The sequence below is a fragment of the Perognathus longimembris genome, chromosome 12, assembly GCF_023159225.1.
Source record: "Perognathus longimembris pacificus isolate PPM17 chromosome 12, ASM2315922v1, whole genome shotgun sequence".
NCBI classification, from domain to species: Eukaryota; Metazoa; Chordata; class Mammalia; order Rodentia; family Heteromyidae; genus Perognathus; species Perognathus longimembris.
This window is the reverse complement of record NC_063172.1, coordinates 2,019,660-2,034,227: the sequence shown is the minus strand read 5'-3', so window position 1 is coordinate 2,034,227 and position 14,568 is coordinate 2,019,660. Positions and strand designations below refer to the sequence as shown.

The 14,568-nt window shown below is 67.9% G+C and overlaps 1 protein-coding gene across 1 annotated transcript in view; it reads right to left on the bottom strand.

Annotated features, from left to right (window-relative positions):
* Positions 1-901: 901 nt before the first annotated feature.
* Positions 902-14,568, bottom strand: part of LOC125361039 (maestro heat-like repeat family member 5) — a 40,508-nt gene continuing 26,841 nt past the window's right edge. Inside the window, 14 exon segments of the mRNA XM_048359254.1 lie at positions 902-1,095; positions 1,411-1,488; positions 1,576-1,678; positions 1,801-1,923; positions 2,157-2,312; positions 2,472-2,648; positions 3,839-3,865; positions 3,867-3,983; positions 4,828-4,942; positions 5,340-5,481; positions 7,443-7,623; positions 8,858-9,014; positions 12,434-12,588; positions 12,887-13,036. Coding sequence (XP_048215211.1) covers positions 902-1,095; positions 1,411-1,488; positions 1,576-1,678; positions 1,801-1,923; positions 2,157-2,312; positions 2,472-2,648; positions 3,839-3,865; positions 3,867-3,983; positions 4,828-4,942; positions 5,340-5,481; positions 7,443-7,623; positions 8,858-9,014; positions 12,434-12,588; positions 12,887-13,036 — 1,875 coding nt within the window.

The following is a 14,568-nucleotide window of genomic DNA, read 5'->3' as shown; positions in this document are numbered from 1 at the left end:
CCAGGCCGGATATAGGAGAGACCCCGGCCAGGCGTCAGCCCCGGGCATGGAGGCCGCGGACGGGCTGGGGAGCCGGAGGCTCCCGGAAGCTCTCAGGCAGCTCTGTGCCCGCGTCTCCGGGACCGACGGCCCTGCCCAGCCGGCTAATGGGTCCAGCGCGCCCCGGGAACTCAGGACGGCCACGGTGTGTGTGTATTGTCCAAGCTCCAGGGCCCCCGCTGGGAGTGCTCAGCACCCCCGTGCCGTGGGGAACCTAGGGTGGTGGAAGGATGGGCTAGGGCTCGGTCTGTGCGAGGTGGGGTGCCTGGATTCTGGAGGGGCCGGGGTCTCGCTAGGGGGAGCTGGCCGGCCCCTCTGGTGGGGTCCTTGGTAGAGGCCTGGGGCAGGGCACAGACGAGCGGGAAGGCCGCCGCTCCACACAGCCGGAGGCCGGGGCTGAGGCCCGGCGCCCTCCCGGCCCGCGCCCCTGTGCGGGCTGAGCCTCGGAGGGCTTCCTGCCCATGTTACGGACGGGGCTGCCGGGACCCGGACCGACGGGGCCGTAGTCTCAGCCACCCGGGCGTGGCTGCCAGCGCCCGGGCCAGCCCTGACTGGACTCAGGAGGCTGGAGGGGGTCCGAGAGGTGACCCAGGCTCACCCTTCCCCACCAGCCGCCTCAGCCTCCACGAGGCTCCGAGATGGAGGCAGGCCCGAGGCCAGCGCGCCCCGGGCCACTCCTGACCTCGTCTCTGGAGTGGAGGGGCTGCCACGGGCTTCCTACCCCGCTGCCCGCCCCCACTGCCGGCCGGAAGCCCTTGAGTCCCTACCGGGGCCCCTGGCGGCCTGGCCACGGCCGAGGGGCCACGGACGGTACGGTGGGGCCACGGGCGAGCGCGGACAGGGTCACCGTTCTTCGTTGAATCTAGACTTTTCTTTCAAGGGGAAAAATGTTATACAACCAAGCTCGGCGAGCGTCGGGGCTGCTCTGCGGGCGCGGGTGGGGAGGCGGCTGGACGTCACTCTGGGGCCTGGCTGACACCTCCCGGAAGAAGGACAGCAGTCTGCTGGCAAATTCCCGGATGCCTGGTTCTGGGTCTTTTCTGAGGTCCTCGAAAGCTCCACGGAGGGGGGAGAAGGGAGGAGTCAGAGGGGCCCCAAGGCGGCCGGGCGGAGGCAGGGGTGAGTGGCACCTGGACCTCATTCTCCACTAGCCGGAGAGGGCTGCCTCGCGGTTACCAGCTCGCCCCGGGAGCCTGGGCTCTGTTGGAGGGGTTCAGAGGGCTGGGCACCCCCCCACACCCCAGGTGGCCCGGCTGGGGGGTGGGCAGGGCAGGAGGCCCGGGTCAGGCTGGGAGCGGCTGCAGGAGCCTCTGGTGTCTGGGGTCTCGGTGTTGCCATCTGTGAAGTGGGTCTTCCTGGGACGGGAGCCGCTTACTGCAAAACAGCAGCTTCCATCGATGTCATTGGTCATCTGGGACACGGCCTCGGGGTGGTAGCAGGTGGTGTACCCTGGGAGAGAGACCGCGGGCAGCTTTCGGGGGCCCGGCCCGCCCGGTGTCCCCCGGCCCCGGGGCGCCTCCCGCACCCGCTGCCCACCTATGAAGAGGGCCGCCCAGGTCTTGATGTGGCGGTGGCGGCTGTGCAGGTAGCTGAGCGCCTGGCTCAGGTGGATGCCGAAGTCCTCCTGGCTGCGGGTCATCTGGCCACGGGGAGCCCGCGCGTCACCACCGCCGGGCCGGGGCTGGCCCGGCCTCCGCGGGGCGGGGGGGGGGGGCGGGTTCCCCACACCCGGCCCGCCCGGCCCGCCCCCCGGCAGCTCACCAGGCAGGTCCAGAGGAAGTGGCGGGCGCTGAGGCCGCGCTCCCAGGCCAGCGTGCAGAACAGCGTGTGCTGCAGCGGCCAGCGGAGCAGCACCGCGCAGCGGTAGAAGGCGAACTTGGCCTGCTGCGGGGACACGGGGGGAGGGGGGGGAGCTTCACCCTCGGCACGGCCGGGGGGGGGGGGCGGGCTGTGAGCCCCACGTGCGCAGGCGCGGGGAACGGGGGACACGGGCCCGGCCCAGAGCCGGCGTGCGGGAGGGGGAGCGTGCCTGTGCGTGCGCGCGTGCTCGCTCGCGCCCGCCCCTGCGCGTGGACCCTGGCGGGAGGGCGTGCGCGCGCGGCCGCCCCGGCACTGACCGTGACGACGGCCGGGCACTGGTCCTTCAGGTGCAGCAGCAGCGGCAGCATGCTCTGGCACACCTGCGTCCGGAGCCCGCGCAGCTCCCGGCCCGCCACGGTCGCCACCAGCTCGCCAAACAGGGCCATGGCCGCCGCGCGGATCGCGTCCCGCTCCTGTGACACAGGGGCGTGGAGGGGGCGGGTCCCGGCGTCCCCTCCCTGGCCTCGGAGTCCCCCCGCCGTGGGAAGGGGAGGGCCCCCCCCCCGGGGGTCCGGGGAGCAGCCGGGAGGGCCGTGGGGGACGCACCCGGCCCCACCTGGCCCCGCGCTCACGTCATCGAAGAAGGAGCGGGCGTTGATGGCGACGCTGAGGCTCGGGGCCCCCGCGCCCTGGGCTCCGAGGCGGCGCAGCACGTCGGACACGGTTTTCATGACACCCACCACCATGGACTCGCTCTTGTGGAAGAAGCCGGCCAGGAAGGGTGGGATCTGTCTGCGGAGCAGGCTTCTCTGCGGACCAGGGGTGAGGGTGTGGGGCTGCTCCCTCCTGGAAGGCACCGGCCCTGCGCCCGCAGCCTCGCACCCCCATCCCTTCCCCATCCTGGGCCATCTGCCCACGGGTCGTGGGAGCCCTGTGTCCTCCCCTGGGCGCCCCCTCTGGGTGGCCTGGGGGCTGGTGCGGTAAAGGATGGGTAGAATGGATGGGTGAATGGATGGATGCGTGGGTGGATAGATGGGTGGGTGGGTGGGTGGATAGATGGGTAATTAGTTGATTGGGTGGGTGGATGGAGGGGTGGGGGTGGGTGTATGTATGGAACGTGGGTGGGTGGATGGAGGAGTGGGGGTGGGTGTATGTATGGAAGATGGGTGGGTGGATGGAGTGGTAAGGGTTGATGTATGTATGGAAGGTGGGTGGGTGGATGGAGTGGTGGGGGTGGATGTATGTACGGAAGGTGGGTGGATGGAGGGGTGGGGGTGGATGTATGTATGGAAGGTGGGTGGGCAGATGGAGGGGTAGATGGGTGGATGGGTGGATGGATGGAGGGGTGGGTGGATGGACGGATGGATGGAGGGGTGGATGGATGGAGGGGTGGATGGATGGACAGATGGATGGATGGAGGGGTTGATGGGTGGACAGATGGATGGACGGAGGGGTGGATGGATAGACGTGTGGTGGATGGAAGGCCGGAAGGGTGGGTGCTCAGCTGAGCAGGTGGACGGGAACACGGATGCGCACACGCTGTCTCCAGCACAGTTCTTCGGTGGCCTACTGTGCAGTGCCCAGGGCCTCGCGGCCTGGGACCCTAGCGATGGGCTCCTCTACTCATGTGGAGATCTACCATTCAGTGCCAGCGGCAGGAGCCAGGCTGAGGGTCAAATGGCTTTGGGTTCTCTTTGGAAATGTGTCCCCTCTGTGACTCCTGCAAGCCCAGAGGACCCCGCCTTTATAACGGCTTCCTCCCCAGCCACAGACACAGGCTGGGCACGTCTCCCCCCGACAGCGGCCGCAGGGGCAGAGCTCGCCCTCCCCCCTGCCAGGGAGGACACCTCTGTCTAGCTGGCTCTTGGCACGTGAGGGTCCCCTCTGTGCCACGGTGCCCGGGGCGGCCGAGGGCTTGAGGGGGACCGCTCAGGTCCCGTCTGCCACAGAGAGGCGGGCAGTGGGTCCCCAGCCCTGATGCCGCGACCGCCCTGCTCACCTTCTCGGGGTGGAAGAGGATGTTTCCCGAGGCCCTGCAGGCTGACCACGCGGACCTTGAGGCTGGGGTCCTCCAGGCCTTGCGCCAGGATGGTCAGCGCCTGATATCTGGAAAGCACCTCGAGCAGCGTGGGGCTGTAGAGGAACTGGGGTCCCGGAGGACAGGCGGCTCAGGCTCGGCCCTCTCCCCCAGGAGGCCGCACCCCTCCTCGTGGCTCTGGGGCCGGTGTTTGGGTGGGTGGGAGCACTGGCAGGCACCCCCTGGCCTTACACACGCTGGCCATCTACTTGGCTCACTCTTCCAGGCACCCCTGGGGGAACGGGCCCCGTCTGGGGTCCCCGGTGAGGCCAGGGCCGACTTGTGTCAGCAACTGGCTCGCGAGCACCCGGGAGAGGCTCGCAGAGGGTGGCCCAGAGCCTCGCGGGCCGGTGGCGGCTGGCATGGGGCTCGGGCCGGGGCTAGGGGCATCCGGTCACCGGTGGCTGTCACAGAGGTGACCCTGCCTCTCAGCCCTGCGAGTGCCCAGAGCCCTGGGTGGGTGGCGAAGCTGGCCACACCCCGGCTCCTGCCCGCCTCCCGGGACGCCCCCCGGGCCCCCCTCCCGGCCCAGGGAGGGTGGTAGCCAGCCACAGCAGGGCATCGTCTGCTCTGTACCCCGAGCTCCCGGGCTGGGGTGGGGAGCAGGTCCTCAGGTCTTTGCGGGGGGCGGGAGGGTGGATAGTAGGGAGACAGGTTCCCCAGGCTACGGGGCTGTGGGGGGGGCGGTGGAGGGAGGGAGGGTGGATAGTAGGGAGACAGGTTCCCCAGGCTACGGGGCTGTGGGGGGGGGCCGGTGGAGGGGGCCTGGGCCAGCAGCCCGGCGTGCGGACGGCTGCAGAGCTGGAGGCGAGGGGGGCCGAGGGGCAGGCGGTCTTGGGCAGCCCCTCCCGTTGGGGTGACGTCCAGTGGGGGCTTGTCGGAAGGCCCCCCCCGCCCTGGCCCCCCCTCACCTCGATGAAGATGAAGATGGCCGCTTTCCTCTCCCGCTCCTCCCGGCTCTGCAGGCGGGGCAGCAGGTGGCCCAGCAGCGCCTTCACCTGCCGGCAGTGGTTCTGCACCATGGCCCTGGGGGAGCGGGGGACCGGCCTGCAGCCCTGCCGTCCCCCCCAGCCCCCTCCCCCGGGGGGGGAAGGCCCGGGGGCCACCAGGGTCCCCACCGAGCGGCCCCTGCGAATCTTGCGAGGACGTCCCCCTCCCTGGTGCCCTACTTGCCCACTCTGTGCCAAGGCCGGGCCAGGCCCGGGGCAGAGGGGCAGGCGTGGGAAGCCCCTGTCCCCGAGGAGGCCGGGGCGGGGGGGGGGGGAGGGGCTGAGCTGGGCCCTGGGCGGTAGCCCCTCTGCATCCCATAGGCAAGGCCGATCTGAGGGGCGCAGTGGACACACAGCCCTGTGGGGGCGCCAGCGGTCCACACAGCCACATCCTCGGAGGTCTAGAGCGGGCTCCCGCCCCCCCCCCCCCGTACCTGGCCAGGAGGCCCACGCCCTGGTCGTAGGTATGGATGGAGGTGAAGTACTCCCAGGTGTCCTGCAGCTCCAGGTGGGCGAACTCGTGCCAGTGCCCCGTGGTGGACAGCAGGCTCTTCAGCGCCTCCACGGACGTGCTGCGGGGGTGGGGGGCCCAGGGTCTGTCCAGGCCGCAAAGCTGCTCCCCCGGGGCCCCCTCTGCCCCCGGGCGCAGTGCCCCGGCCACCGCCGCCTCCGTGCTTCCTCCCGGTGGGAGGCAGAAGGGAGGCAGGAGGGCGCCGGGCACGGACCCCCAGGCCTGGCCGAGCCTGGGCCCTGCTTGAGCCCTCGCGGGGGAGGGAGCGGCCCGCCCGCCCCGGGGCTCAGCACTGGCTCGGGTCAGCCCACCGCGGGAGAAAGGAGAGACCCTCGCGGAGACGGTGGTGGGTGAAGCCTAAAGCCAGGGTGTTCTTGTGAGCCGGGCGGCCACACAGGGGCCCCGTTGTGCCCTGCCGGGGGGAAGGGTGCCCCGCCTGACACCTCGCTCCCAAGCTCCGCGGGCGGCTCGCAGACCGGGGCTCAGGAACCATGGGAGCTCAAGACAAGTCCCACCGGCCGTGTCCTGGGCACCACAGACGACCGGCTACTCAACCGTGGGGACCCAGCCCCCCTCCGCGACCCTCCCCAGGGTGCCGGTCACCCTGGTAAACCGGAGACACTAGGCCATGACACACTGAGTGGGGTCACGCAGCCTCTGAGCCCAGAACGTGGCCCAGGGGCAGCTTGCTTTCACCTGGGGAGGGAGGCCCAGGCCCCTCTTGGGTTCATAGGAAGCCAGGGAGCCAGGCCAGCCCAGTCAGAACCCCCAGTGCTCCTGCTTCCCCGGGATTGGTTCAGGGGTGGGCATGTGACCAGGGCTGGACCAATCAGAGCCCAATGGAGTGGGGACGGTCCTGTGTTGGGAGACACCTACCCCTAGAGAAGCCCCGGGAAGGAGGCAGGGCCAAGATGGACCGTGGGGTGGGGGCGGGGGCATTGATATGGCTTGAGAGTGCTCAGCCAGGCCCGAGCAGAAAGCCACCCATGGGCCCCAAGAAACAGAGGTGCCTCTGATAAATGTGGGGAGCCCCAAGCGAAATAGGTATCACCAGTATTTGGGGAGACACACAGGCATCTCTGGAATGTTGGACATCCCTGCCCTTTAGGACCTTCAGTTGTTGTTGGGGTACAGGCCTGGGATAAGCCAAGATAAATGGCCAGGATGTCTGGTGTTAGCTAGCGATGGCACCATGGTGGGGGCGGGGAGGGAGAGGCTATTTATTGAGAACTGGTCTGGGGGGGTTCACTCAGCAGGTGGGCAGATACCTGAGCTCAGCAGGCACGGGAAGAGCTTTGGGAAGGGCGGGCAGCAGCCAGAGAGAGGCTGCTCTTTGCTTTCTCTCAACCCGCCCATGCTTTGGGGAGGAGAACGTTTTTATTAGCTTATTAGGGAAGATTCATGCGTTTTACAGAGTTGCTCTGAATAAAAAAAGGAACTTCCGTGCACACTGGAATTCCGAGGCAACGGAGAAGCAGTGACATTCTTTTCAATGACAAGCCTTGGGGAGAGCTGTTAAGACTGACAAATTGCACGAAGCACCTCATAATACAAACAGATGAAAAGCGCGGGCCCCAGTGGTTTGAGAGGCTTGCTTATTGGATTTCAGGAAATATGACGGGGTGCTCGGGGACGCGCAGAGAGTCTGCCCTGTTCCAGGAGAGGCTGCCTGGGCCCCCCCCCCCCACTCTGCTCTGCCCACGCCGGTCAGGAGGGCCGGGGCCACCACTGTGCACGGCACCGCACACAAATGTGCCCACGGCCACCTGAGGAGCCAAGACGCCTGCGGCGGGCCGAGTGCGTGCCCGGGGGGGCGCCCCTGGGGTCTGGGACACTCAGGCCCCGACGCAGAGGGAGCCACGGGCAGCAGGGGCTGAGGTGAGAGCCTGGCTTCCAGCAGCCCATCTCCAAGGACGGCCCGGAGCCCCCAGGAGCTCCCTGCGGGCTTCAGATCTAGACACCGGGCTCGTGGCTGTGGCTCTGGCCGCTTGGCCCCAGGCACGTCCGCGGGCCTGGCTCGGGGCTTACCTCTGGGGGCTGGGGGCGGCCTCCCCTTCCGGCTGCTTTGCCAGGGCCTCGGTGGGCAGGTTCAGCTCCAGGACGTAGTGGACCTGGGTGAGGAGCGCCAGGAACAGCTCGGGGTAGGCCTCCCGCACCGCCTTCTTGAACTCGCGGGCAAACTGCAGCTCGTGCAGCGTGTTCATGGCCTGTGGGGAAGCGGGGGGCGGGGGGCGCTAGGCCCGCGCGGCTTGGCCAGGAGCGCAGAGCCCAAGCCTGGGATTGGCCATGCGCTTCCCTCGTGGCTCAAACGTCCAAGGGAGCGAGTCCAAGTGTCCAGATGACATTCCTGCCCGGGGAGGGCCCCCGGCACCTGCGCACCCCCACTGGTGTGCCCCCCCCCGCACCCGTGTGGCCCCAGACTGGCCCTCTCTGCAAGCGGCTGGACCCGCTGCCCAACAATGCTGTGTTCCCTGGCCTCGTCCCCGAGCCCGGCCAGGGCACCGCGGAGCCCCAGGGCCCCCTCCGGGACAGCCCGACGGTGCCCTCTCCCCCGGGATGCCACGCCCGGTGGCCGCCCGGGGCGCGCTCCGCTCGGGTCTGCCCTGAAGTGGGGGTCCCGTCCCTCCTCACCCCGCTGTGCTCAGCTCCACAGCAGGGCTCTAGGGAATGGCTGCTCCCCAAACAAGCGACCCCACCCCCACCCCCACGGCAGCTAGACAGCCCCCGGGGCCATTTGGTCCAGAATGTTCTGGGGTGGAGGTGGGAGACAGGGCTGGGCATCGCTGGCAAGGACCGGTGGGGCTCTTGGACTCAGGCAGCTTGTGGGGTTGTGTGGGCTAGCCTGGGTCCCCTCCCAGGGGGCTGGTGGCCCCCGGGCAGGCTGGCTGCGGTTCTGCTTCGGGGCTCCAGGTGGCTGTTTGTTTGGGGGGGGACACTGCTAGGGAAGGGGCGGCTGTGGGGTGCTGGGAGCATGTGTGCAAATCGCCGGGAGGGTCAGGCACAGCTGCCCCAGAGCCCCAGCACACGGTGGGGAGGGGGTTATGGAAGGGGCTCCCCCCCGCCTGCACCTGGCTCCCAGGACCCTCTGAGACTCCCTGACACGGTGTGTGGCCCACACTGGGGCTGAGTCCCCTCACGGGCCCCGGGGCCGGCCGGGTCGGGGAGTGCTTGCGTGCGGACCCAGGGCCGGGGCCCAGAGCCCTGGCCGGGAAGTGAGGGCCGCGGGGATGCCTGGCCCCGGGTGGGCCCCGGCTGGCTTCGGTAGCCACTGCTGTCCGCCGCCGGGGGCGGGGCCGGGGCCTGGCAGGGGCGGGGTCAGGGCGAGGTCTATGGGGCGGGGCCTGGGCGGGGCGAGGCCGATGGGGTGGGGCTGGGGCCGATGGGGCCCGGGCTGGGGCGGGGCCTGGAGGGGGCGGGGCCGGGGGCGGGGCCGGGACTCACCGCCAGGGAGCGCAGGTAGGTCATCTCCCTGGGCAGCGGACTGCCCCTGGGGCTGGAGGGCAGAGGCCGCACCCGCAGCCAGGTGAGCAGCACGGCCAGCACCAGGCTGCTCACCGGCTCTTCGGCCCCGAGGGCTCTCCACAGGCGGAAGGCGTGGCTGTGGGCAGAGGGGCCGTGAGGGCCGAGCCCTACCTGGGCCTGCTCCCCGGGTGGGCGTCTGGGTGCCGGGCAGCGGCCCTAGGGTTAGGGCTGCGGGGCCTGAGCTGCGCGCAGAACGCTGTCTCCGTTGCCCACCTCACAGGGGGGCTCCCCCCATCCAGCCCTGCCTGGATTCTGGGCCAGGCCTGGCCAGGGGGACCTTCCTCAGGGCGTGGTGCCGTGGGTGGAGGTGGGCCGAGGGGAGGAGGGCGTGAGGCTGTCCTGGGACGCAGTCCCCGCCATGGGCCCGGGGGTCGGGGTGCCGGGCAGAAGCTGCCGGGGCGCGGGGGTCAGGGTGGACTCTACCGGAGCAGCGGAGAGCGCGTTAAGGCAGACCCCAGCCGGCACCCCGGTCCTGGCGTGCTGAGCGAGCACAGGGCTCGGACCCCAGGAGAGTGGACAGGACGGCCATGGCCTCAGGACACGGGGGTGGGAGGTGGGGGTGGGGGGGCTCTGAGGTCCAGAGGGGCTGGGCTGGAGCCCCGCTCTGCAGCCCCCTTCCCCGGCTGTGTGATCGTTTGTAAGGCACTTAACCCCTCTGAGCCTCAGACTGCTGACCTCGAGCGTGGGGGGGGGGCGACCGTGGCCTCACAGGATGGAGAGGACGACCCATGGGCACTGGTGTCAGGAGGTGACATCCTGTCCACTCCCTGGGCCTGCGCTGAGGGCGGAGCCAGCAAGGATCTCTGGCCCAGTGGGGGTGGCAGCCCCCCCGCCCCCTGTGAAGCTGGGGAGGGAAGAGGGGGAGAGAGGAGGGAGGAGAGAGGGGAGGGGAGGCAGCAAGAGGGTGGGGAGAGGGGGCCGAGGCGGCAGGTCCTCTCGGGAGAAGATGACCGGCTGTGGGCAGAGACCAGCCAGAGGCCTCGGAAGCAGAGGTGACCCGAGTGACCAAAGCGTGAGCCAGGCTCACGGGGAGCACAAGCTACACGTCAACAGCCGGACGACAGTCGGCCCAGCTCTCGAATGGACCAAGGGCTTGAACAGACATTCTCCCCACACCGCTCTCCAACGGCGCCGGCGCCGTGTCGGCGGGCAGCGGGCATCAGAGCGGCGCGGGCCACGCGTGGCTCCCAGGACAGCCACCGTGCGAGGAACGGAAGGGCTCGGGGGAGGCGGGCCGGGCCGGGCTGGGGCTGGGGGGAGCGGAGACGAGGAGAGGAGGCTGCCGCGACGGCGCTCAGCGGTGCCCGAGGGAGTCGGACACCCCGAATAACTAGAGAGCAGACGGCTGACAGCGGCCGCTCGCTTCCGGGCCTTCCCTTGGGCACGGGACTCTGTGAGCTGTGGCACCGTCCACGCGCTGCCCGCGTGGCACGCAGCGCCTTCTATGTACAGCATAAGATGTGTCCTTTGGACCGGCACTGGTGGCTCACGCCTGCAATCCCAGCTACCGAAGCCAGCCCGGGCAGCAAGGTCTGTAGGACTCACCTCCAATTAACGACACTCCGAAAAAGTCAGAAGCGGAGCTGTGGCTTTGAGCAAAACGTGGAAGTCTGGGACAGTGCCTAGGCCCTGAGTTCAAACCCTAGGACCAGCGAAAAAACAACAGAAGCCTGTCCTTTGAATCACTCCTAGGGTACAGTGCCATCGCTTACATTTACAATACTGCACAATTGCCACTAATCCCAAACCTTTCTCATCACTCCAAACAGAAACGAGCTGGCGGCTCACGCCTGTAATCTAGCTACTCAGGAGGCTGAGATCTGAGGATTGCAAGAGCCGAAATTAAAAATTCAGCAGAAGAGTTTACCACCTTATCAGATTCGGCTGTAGAAGTGGCGAAACAACAACAGACAACAACAACAACAAAACAACGCCATCAGCCCTTTCCAGAGCCCCAGAATCCCAACACACGCACGCACGCACACATGCACACACACAGAATCATGTAGCAAAGACTAAGGACAAGGCCACCGAGTGTGACAGCTGACCTCGCAGACGCGGTGGCAGCCAGAAGACAGCGCAGTGCTGCAGGTGATGGTGAAGGAACTGCAGACGGCCCCCCTCCCCCCCAGGCGAGTCACTGGGGGCGCGTGGGGTGCCCGCACCCGGGCACTGTCACCATGCTACGCAGAACAGCACTCCACTGTTCTTCCCCTGGGACTTGCCACCTGGCGTGAACGGACGGGGGTTGACGGTGGGTGGCTGATGACACAGACGAAGAGAGACCACTGTCACGGAGCCACGGAGTTGTGCACCTGGTGACACACTTCCCAGGCCCGAGGGGGGAAGAACTCCCTGAGCATTGCTCGCAGCAGGCCCGGAGGAGGCCTGGGGGAGGTGAACGTCAGCTGGGGGCCGATGGGAGCGGACGGAAGGTTCCAGCTTCCTAGAGGAACCAGGAGCAATGCAAGCCTCTCCAGTGGGTGCCGGCCAGAGGCCTGCGGTGGCGTGCAGTTCAACAGCAAAGGCGTCCGAGGGGACGGCAGAGACGCGTGTGAGGATCTGAAGGTTCTTGGTGGTTGTCGTTTGGAAAGAGAGGAAAGCACCTTTTCAGCCGTATTAGCTGGGGATGGATACGCACGGCAAGCCGATGAAGAGTGTCCACCCGTCACACACAACAGAGTTGGGTTGACAAGTGAAAACTTAGAAACACAAGAATTTAGAGACATTAAAGGCAAAGGCCGACGCCTTGGGGTCTCACTCCCGCGACCTCTGGAGGGCTGGGACTGCGGGGGGCAGGCCAACAGGCCTCGATGGTACCATTTCTATGGGGAGATTTTAACACTCTGCCAGCCCACGACTGGTCAGGTGCAGAAGACCCAAGTAACACGATCGACAAGACGGGCCATGTGGATGTATACAAACGCCACGCCCTGACGGCAGGAAGGGCACCGAGGGACCCACGGGCGCTTCCGATGGGGCCGTTAAAAGATCCGCCGACGCCACAAAGCGGGGGTTCCAGCCCGTTACACTTGTAACCCGGGATGGCCGAGCTTGGTGAAGACGGAGGGCAGGGTGGCGTGGGGAGAGAGATCCAGGGGGAGAGTGCCATCGTGACAGGGACACTGAGGGACAGGGTACGCGGGTGGCGGGCCACATACGTGGGGACGTGGGATGGATTTGGGGCTGGGGTTTTAGGGAGGGGCCTGCGCCTGCCTCTGGCTCAGGGTCTGTGAAGGAAGGCCAGTTCTTCCCCTCCCCCCCCGCCCCCGCAGGCTGCCTAGCTGCAGGACGGCTCTAGGAAAGCAGGAAGAGGGGGGAGAGGAGAGGAGGAGGCCACGGGAGCGCTTCATGTGAGAGCCCCCCAGGATGGCGGTGGGCAGAGCCTCGGGTGCCCGCTCCAGGAGGTCTGTGCCCCCACGAGGGCGGGCAGGCTCACCCCCCCCCCGTTTGAGGGTCTGGGGCGGGGGCAGGAGGGCGGGCAGGGCCGGGCACCTGTCCAGCGGGATGGAGAAGTCGAGGAAGGCGGCCACCAGCTCCGGGGTGTGGTTCCGGGCCAGCAGGGTGACGGCCTGCAAGGCCTGCTCCTTGGCTGGGGCGTTACCCATGGTGCACAGGTGCTGGTGGATGGCCTGGCCCATCTCAGCCACCTGTGAGGGCAGGGAGCGACCGGATGGGGGAGGCCCCGCCCTGTGTCCCGGGAGAGGCCCTGGACTAAAGGGGACCCCTCGTCTGAAGGACACCGCAGCCCCGTGGCCCGGGCACGGCAGGGCTCCGTGGGGGTGCCTCCGCGGGGGGCCCTGGGGTCCCCACCCTCCCCTCCTTCACTCCACTGGCTGCTCGGTACCATCTTGGCCCAGAGCAGGGCCCTGGAAGCTGCCTGCTCCTTTGCTCTGCCTCCCTTGCCCCGCCCCCCGCCCAGCCCCGGCCGGGGCCCCAACCCCTCACGGTCTCCAGCTTGTCTCCATGCTCCTGGATGACAGAGAGCAGCAGCTGGGCGGCCGCCTGCACGCGGAACGGGCCGACAGAGCCCAGGCCGTCGATGACCGTCCAGACGAGGTCCGTCAGCTCCGCCATGGCCAGGCGCCCTATGAGCACCTGTGGGCGAGGGGAGGGAGCCGCCGGCCCTCAGGCCCTACGCCCTGCCACCCTCTCCACGCTCACCCCTCTCCTTTGCCCAGCACCCCACGGCATCACACGGGCCCACACTGATGACATCAGCCTCTGCCCCTCTCACACGGGTGCATATTGATGACATCAGCCTCTGTCCCTCTCACACGGGTGCACATTGATGACATCAGCCTCTGCCCTCTCTCATGGGCCCACAATGATGACGTCAGCCTCTGCCCCTCTCACATGGCCCGCACTGATGACGTCAGCCTCTGCCCCTCTCACACGGGCCCGCACTGATGACGTCAGCCTCTGCCCCTCTCACATGGGCCCGCACTGATGATGTCAGCCTCCGTCCCCTCTCACATGGGCCTGCACTGATGACGTCAGCCTCTGCCCCCTCTCACACGGGCCCGCACTGATGACGTCAGCCTCCGTCCCCTCTCACATGGGCCCACACTGATGAAGTCAGCCTCTGTCCCTCTCACATGGGCCCACAAAGATGACGTCAGCCTCTGCCCCCTCTCACACGGGCCCGCACTGATGACGTCAGCCTCTGCCCCTCTCACACAGGCCCGCACTGATGACGTCAGCCTCCGTCCCCTCTCACATGGGCCCACACTGATGAAGTCAGCCTCTGCCCCCTCACAGACTTGCACTGATGACGTCAGCCTCTGCCCCCTCTCACACGGGCCCGCACTGACATCAGCCTCTGTCCCTCTCACACGGGCCCACAATGATGACGTCAGCCTCTGTCCCTCTCACACGGGCCCGCACTGATGACATCAGCCTCTGCCCCTCTCACACGGGTGCACATTGATGACATCAGCCTCTGCCCCTCTCACATGGGCCCACAATGATGATGTCAGCCTCTGCCCCCTCTCACCTGGCCCGCACTGATGACGTCAGCCTCCGTCCCCTCTCACATGACCTGCACTGATGACGTCAGCCTCTGCCCCCTCACAGACTTGCACTGATGACGTCAGCCTCTGCCCCCTCACATGGCCGCACTGATGACGTCAGCCTCTGCCCCTCTCACGCAGGCCCACAATGATGACGTCAGCCTCTGTCCCTCTCACACGGGTGCACATTGATGACATCAGCCTCTGCCCCTCACACGGGCCCGCACTGACATCAGCCTCTGTCCCTCTCACACGGGTGCACATTGATGACATCAGCCTCTGCCCCTCTCACGCGGGCCCGCACTGATGACATCAGCCTCTGCCCCTCTTACATGGCCCGCACTGATGATGTCAGCCTCTGCCCCTCTCAAACGGGCCCACAATGATGTCAGCCTCTGCCCCCTCTCACATGGGCCGCACTGATGTCAGCCTCTGCCCCTCACAGACTTGCACTGATGATGTCAGCCTCCGTCCCCTCTCACATGGGCCCGCACTGATGACATCATCCTCCGTCCCCTCTCACATGGGCCCGCACTGATGACGTCAGCCTCTGCCTCTCAGCAGTAGGCTGCTGGAGCGCCTCCCCCTCCCAGGTGCTGGACGCTGTGCCCCGGGCAG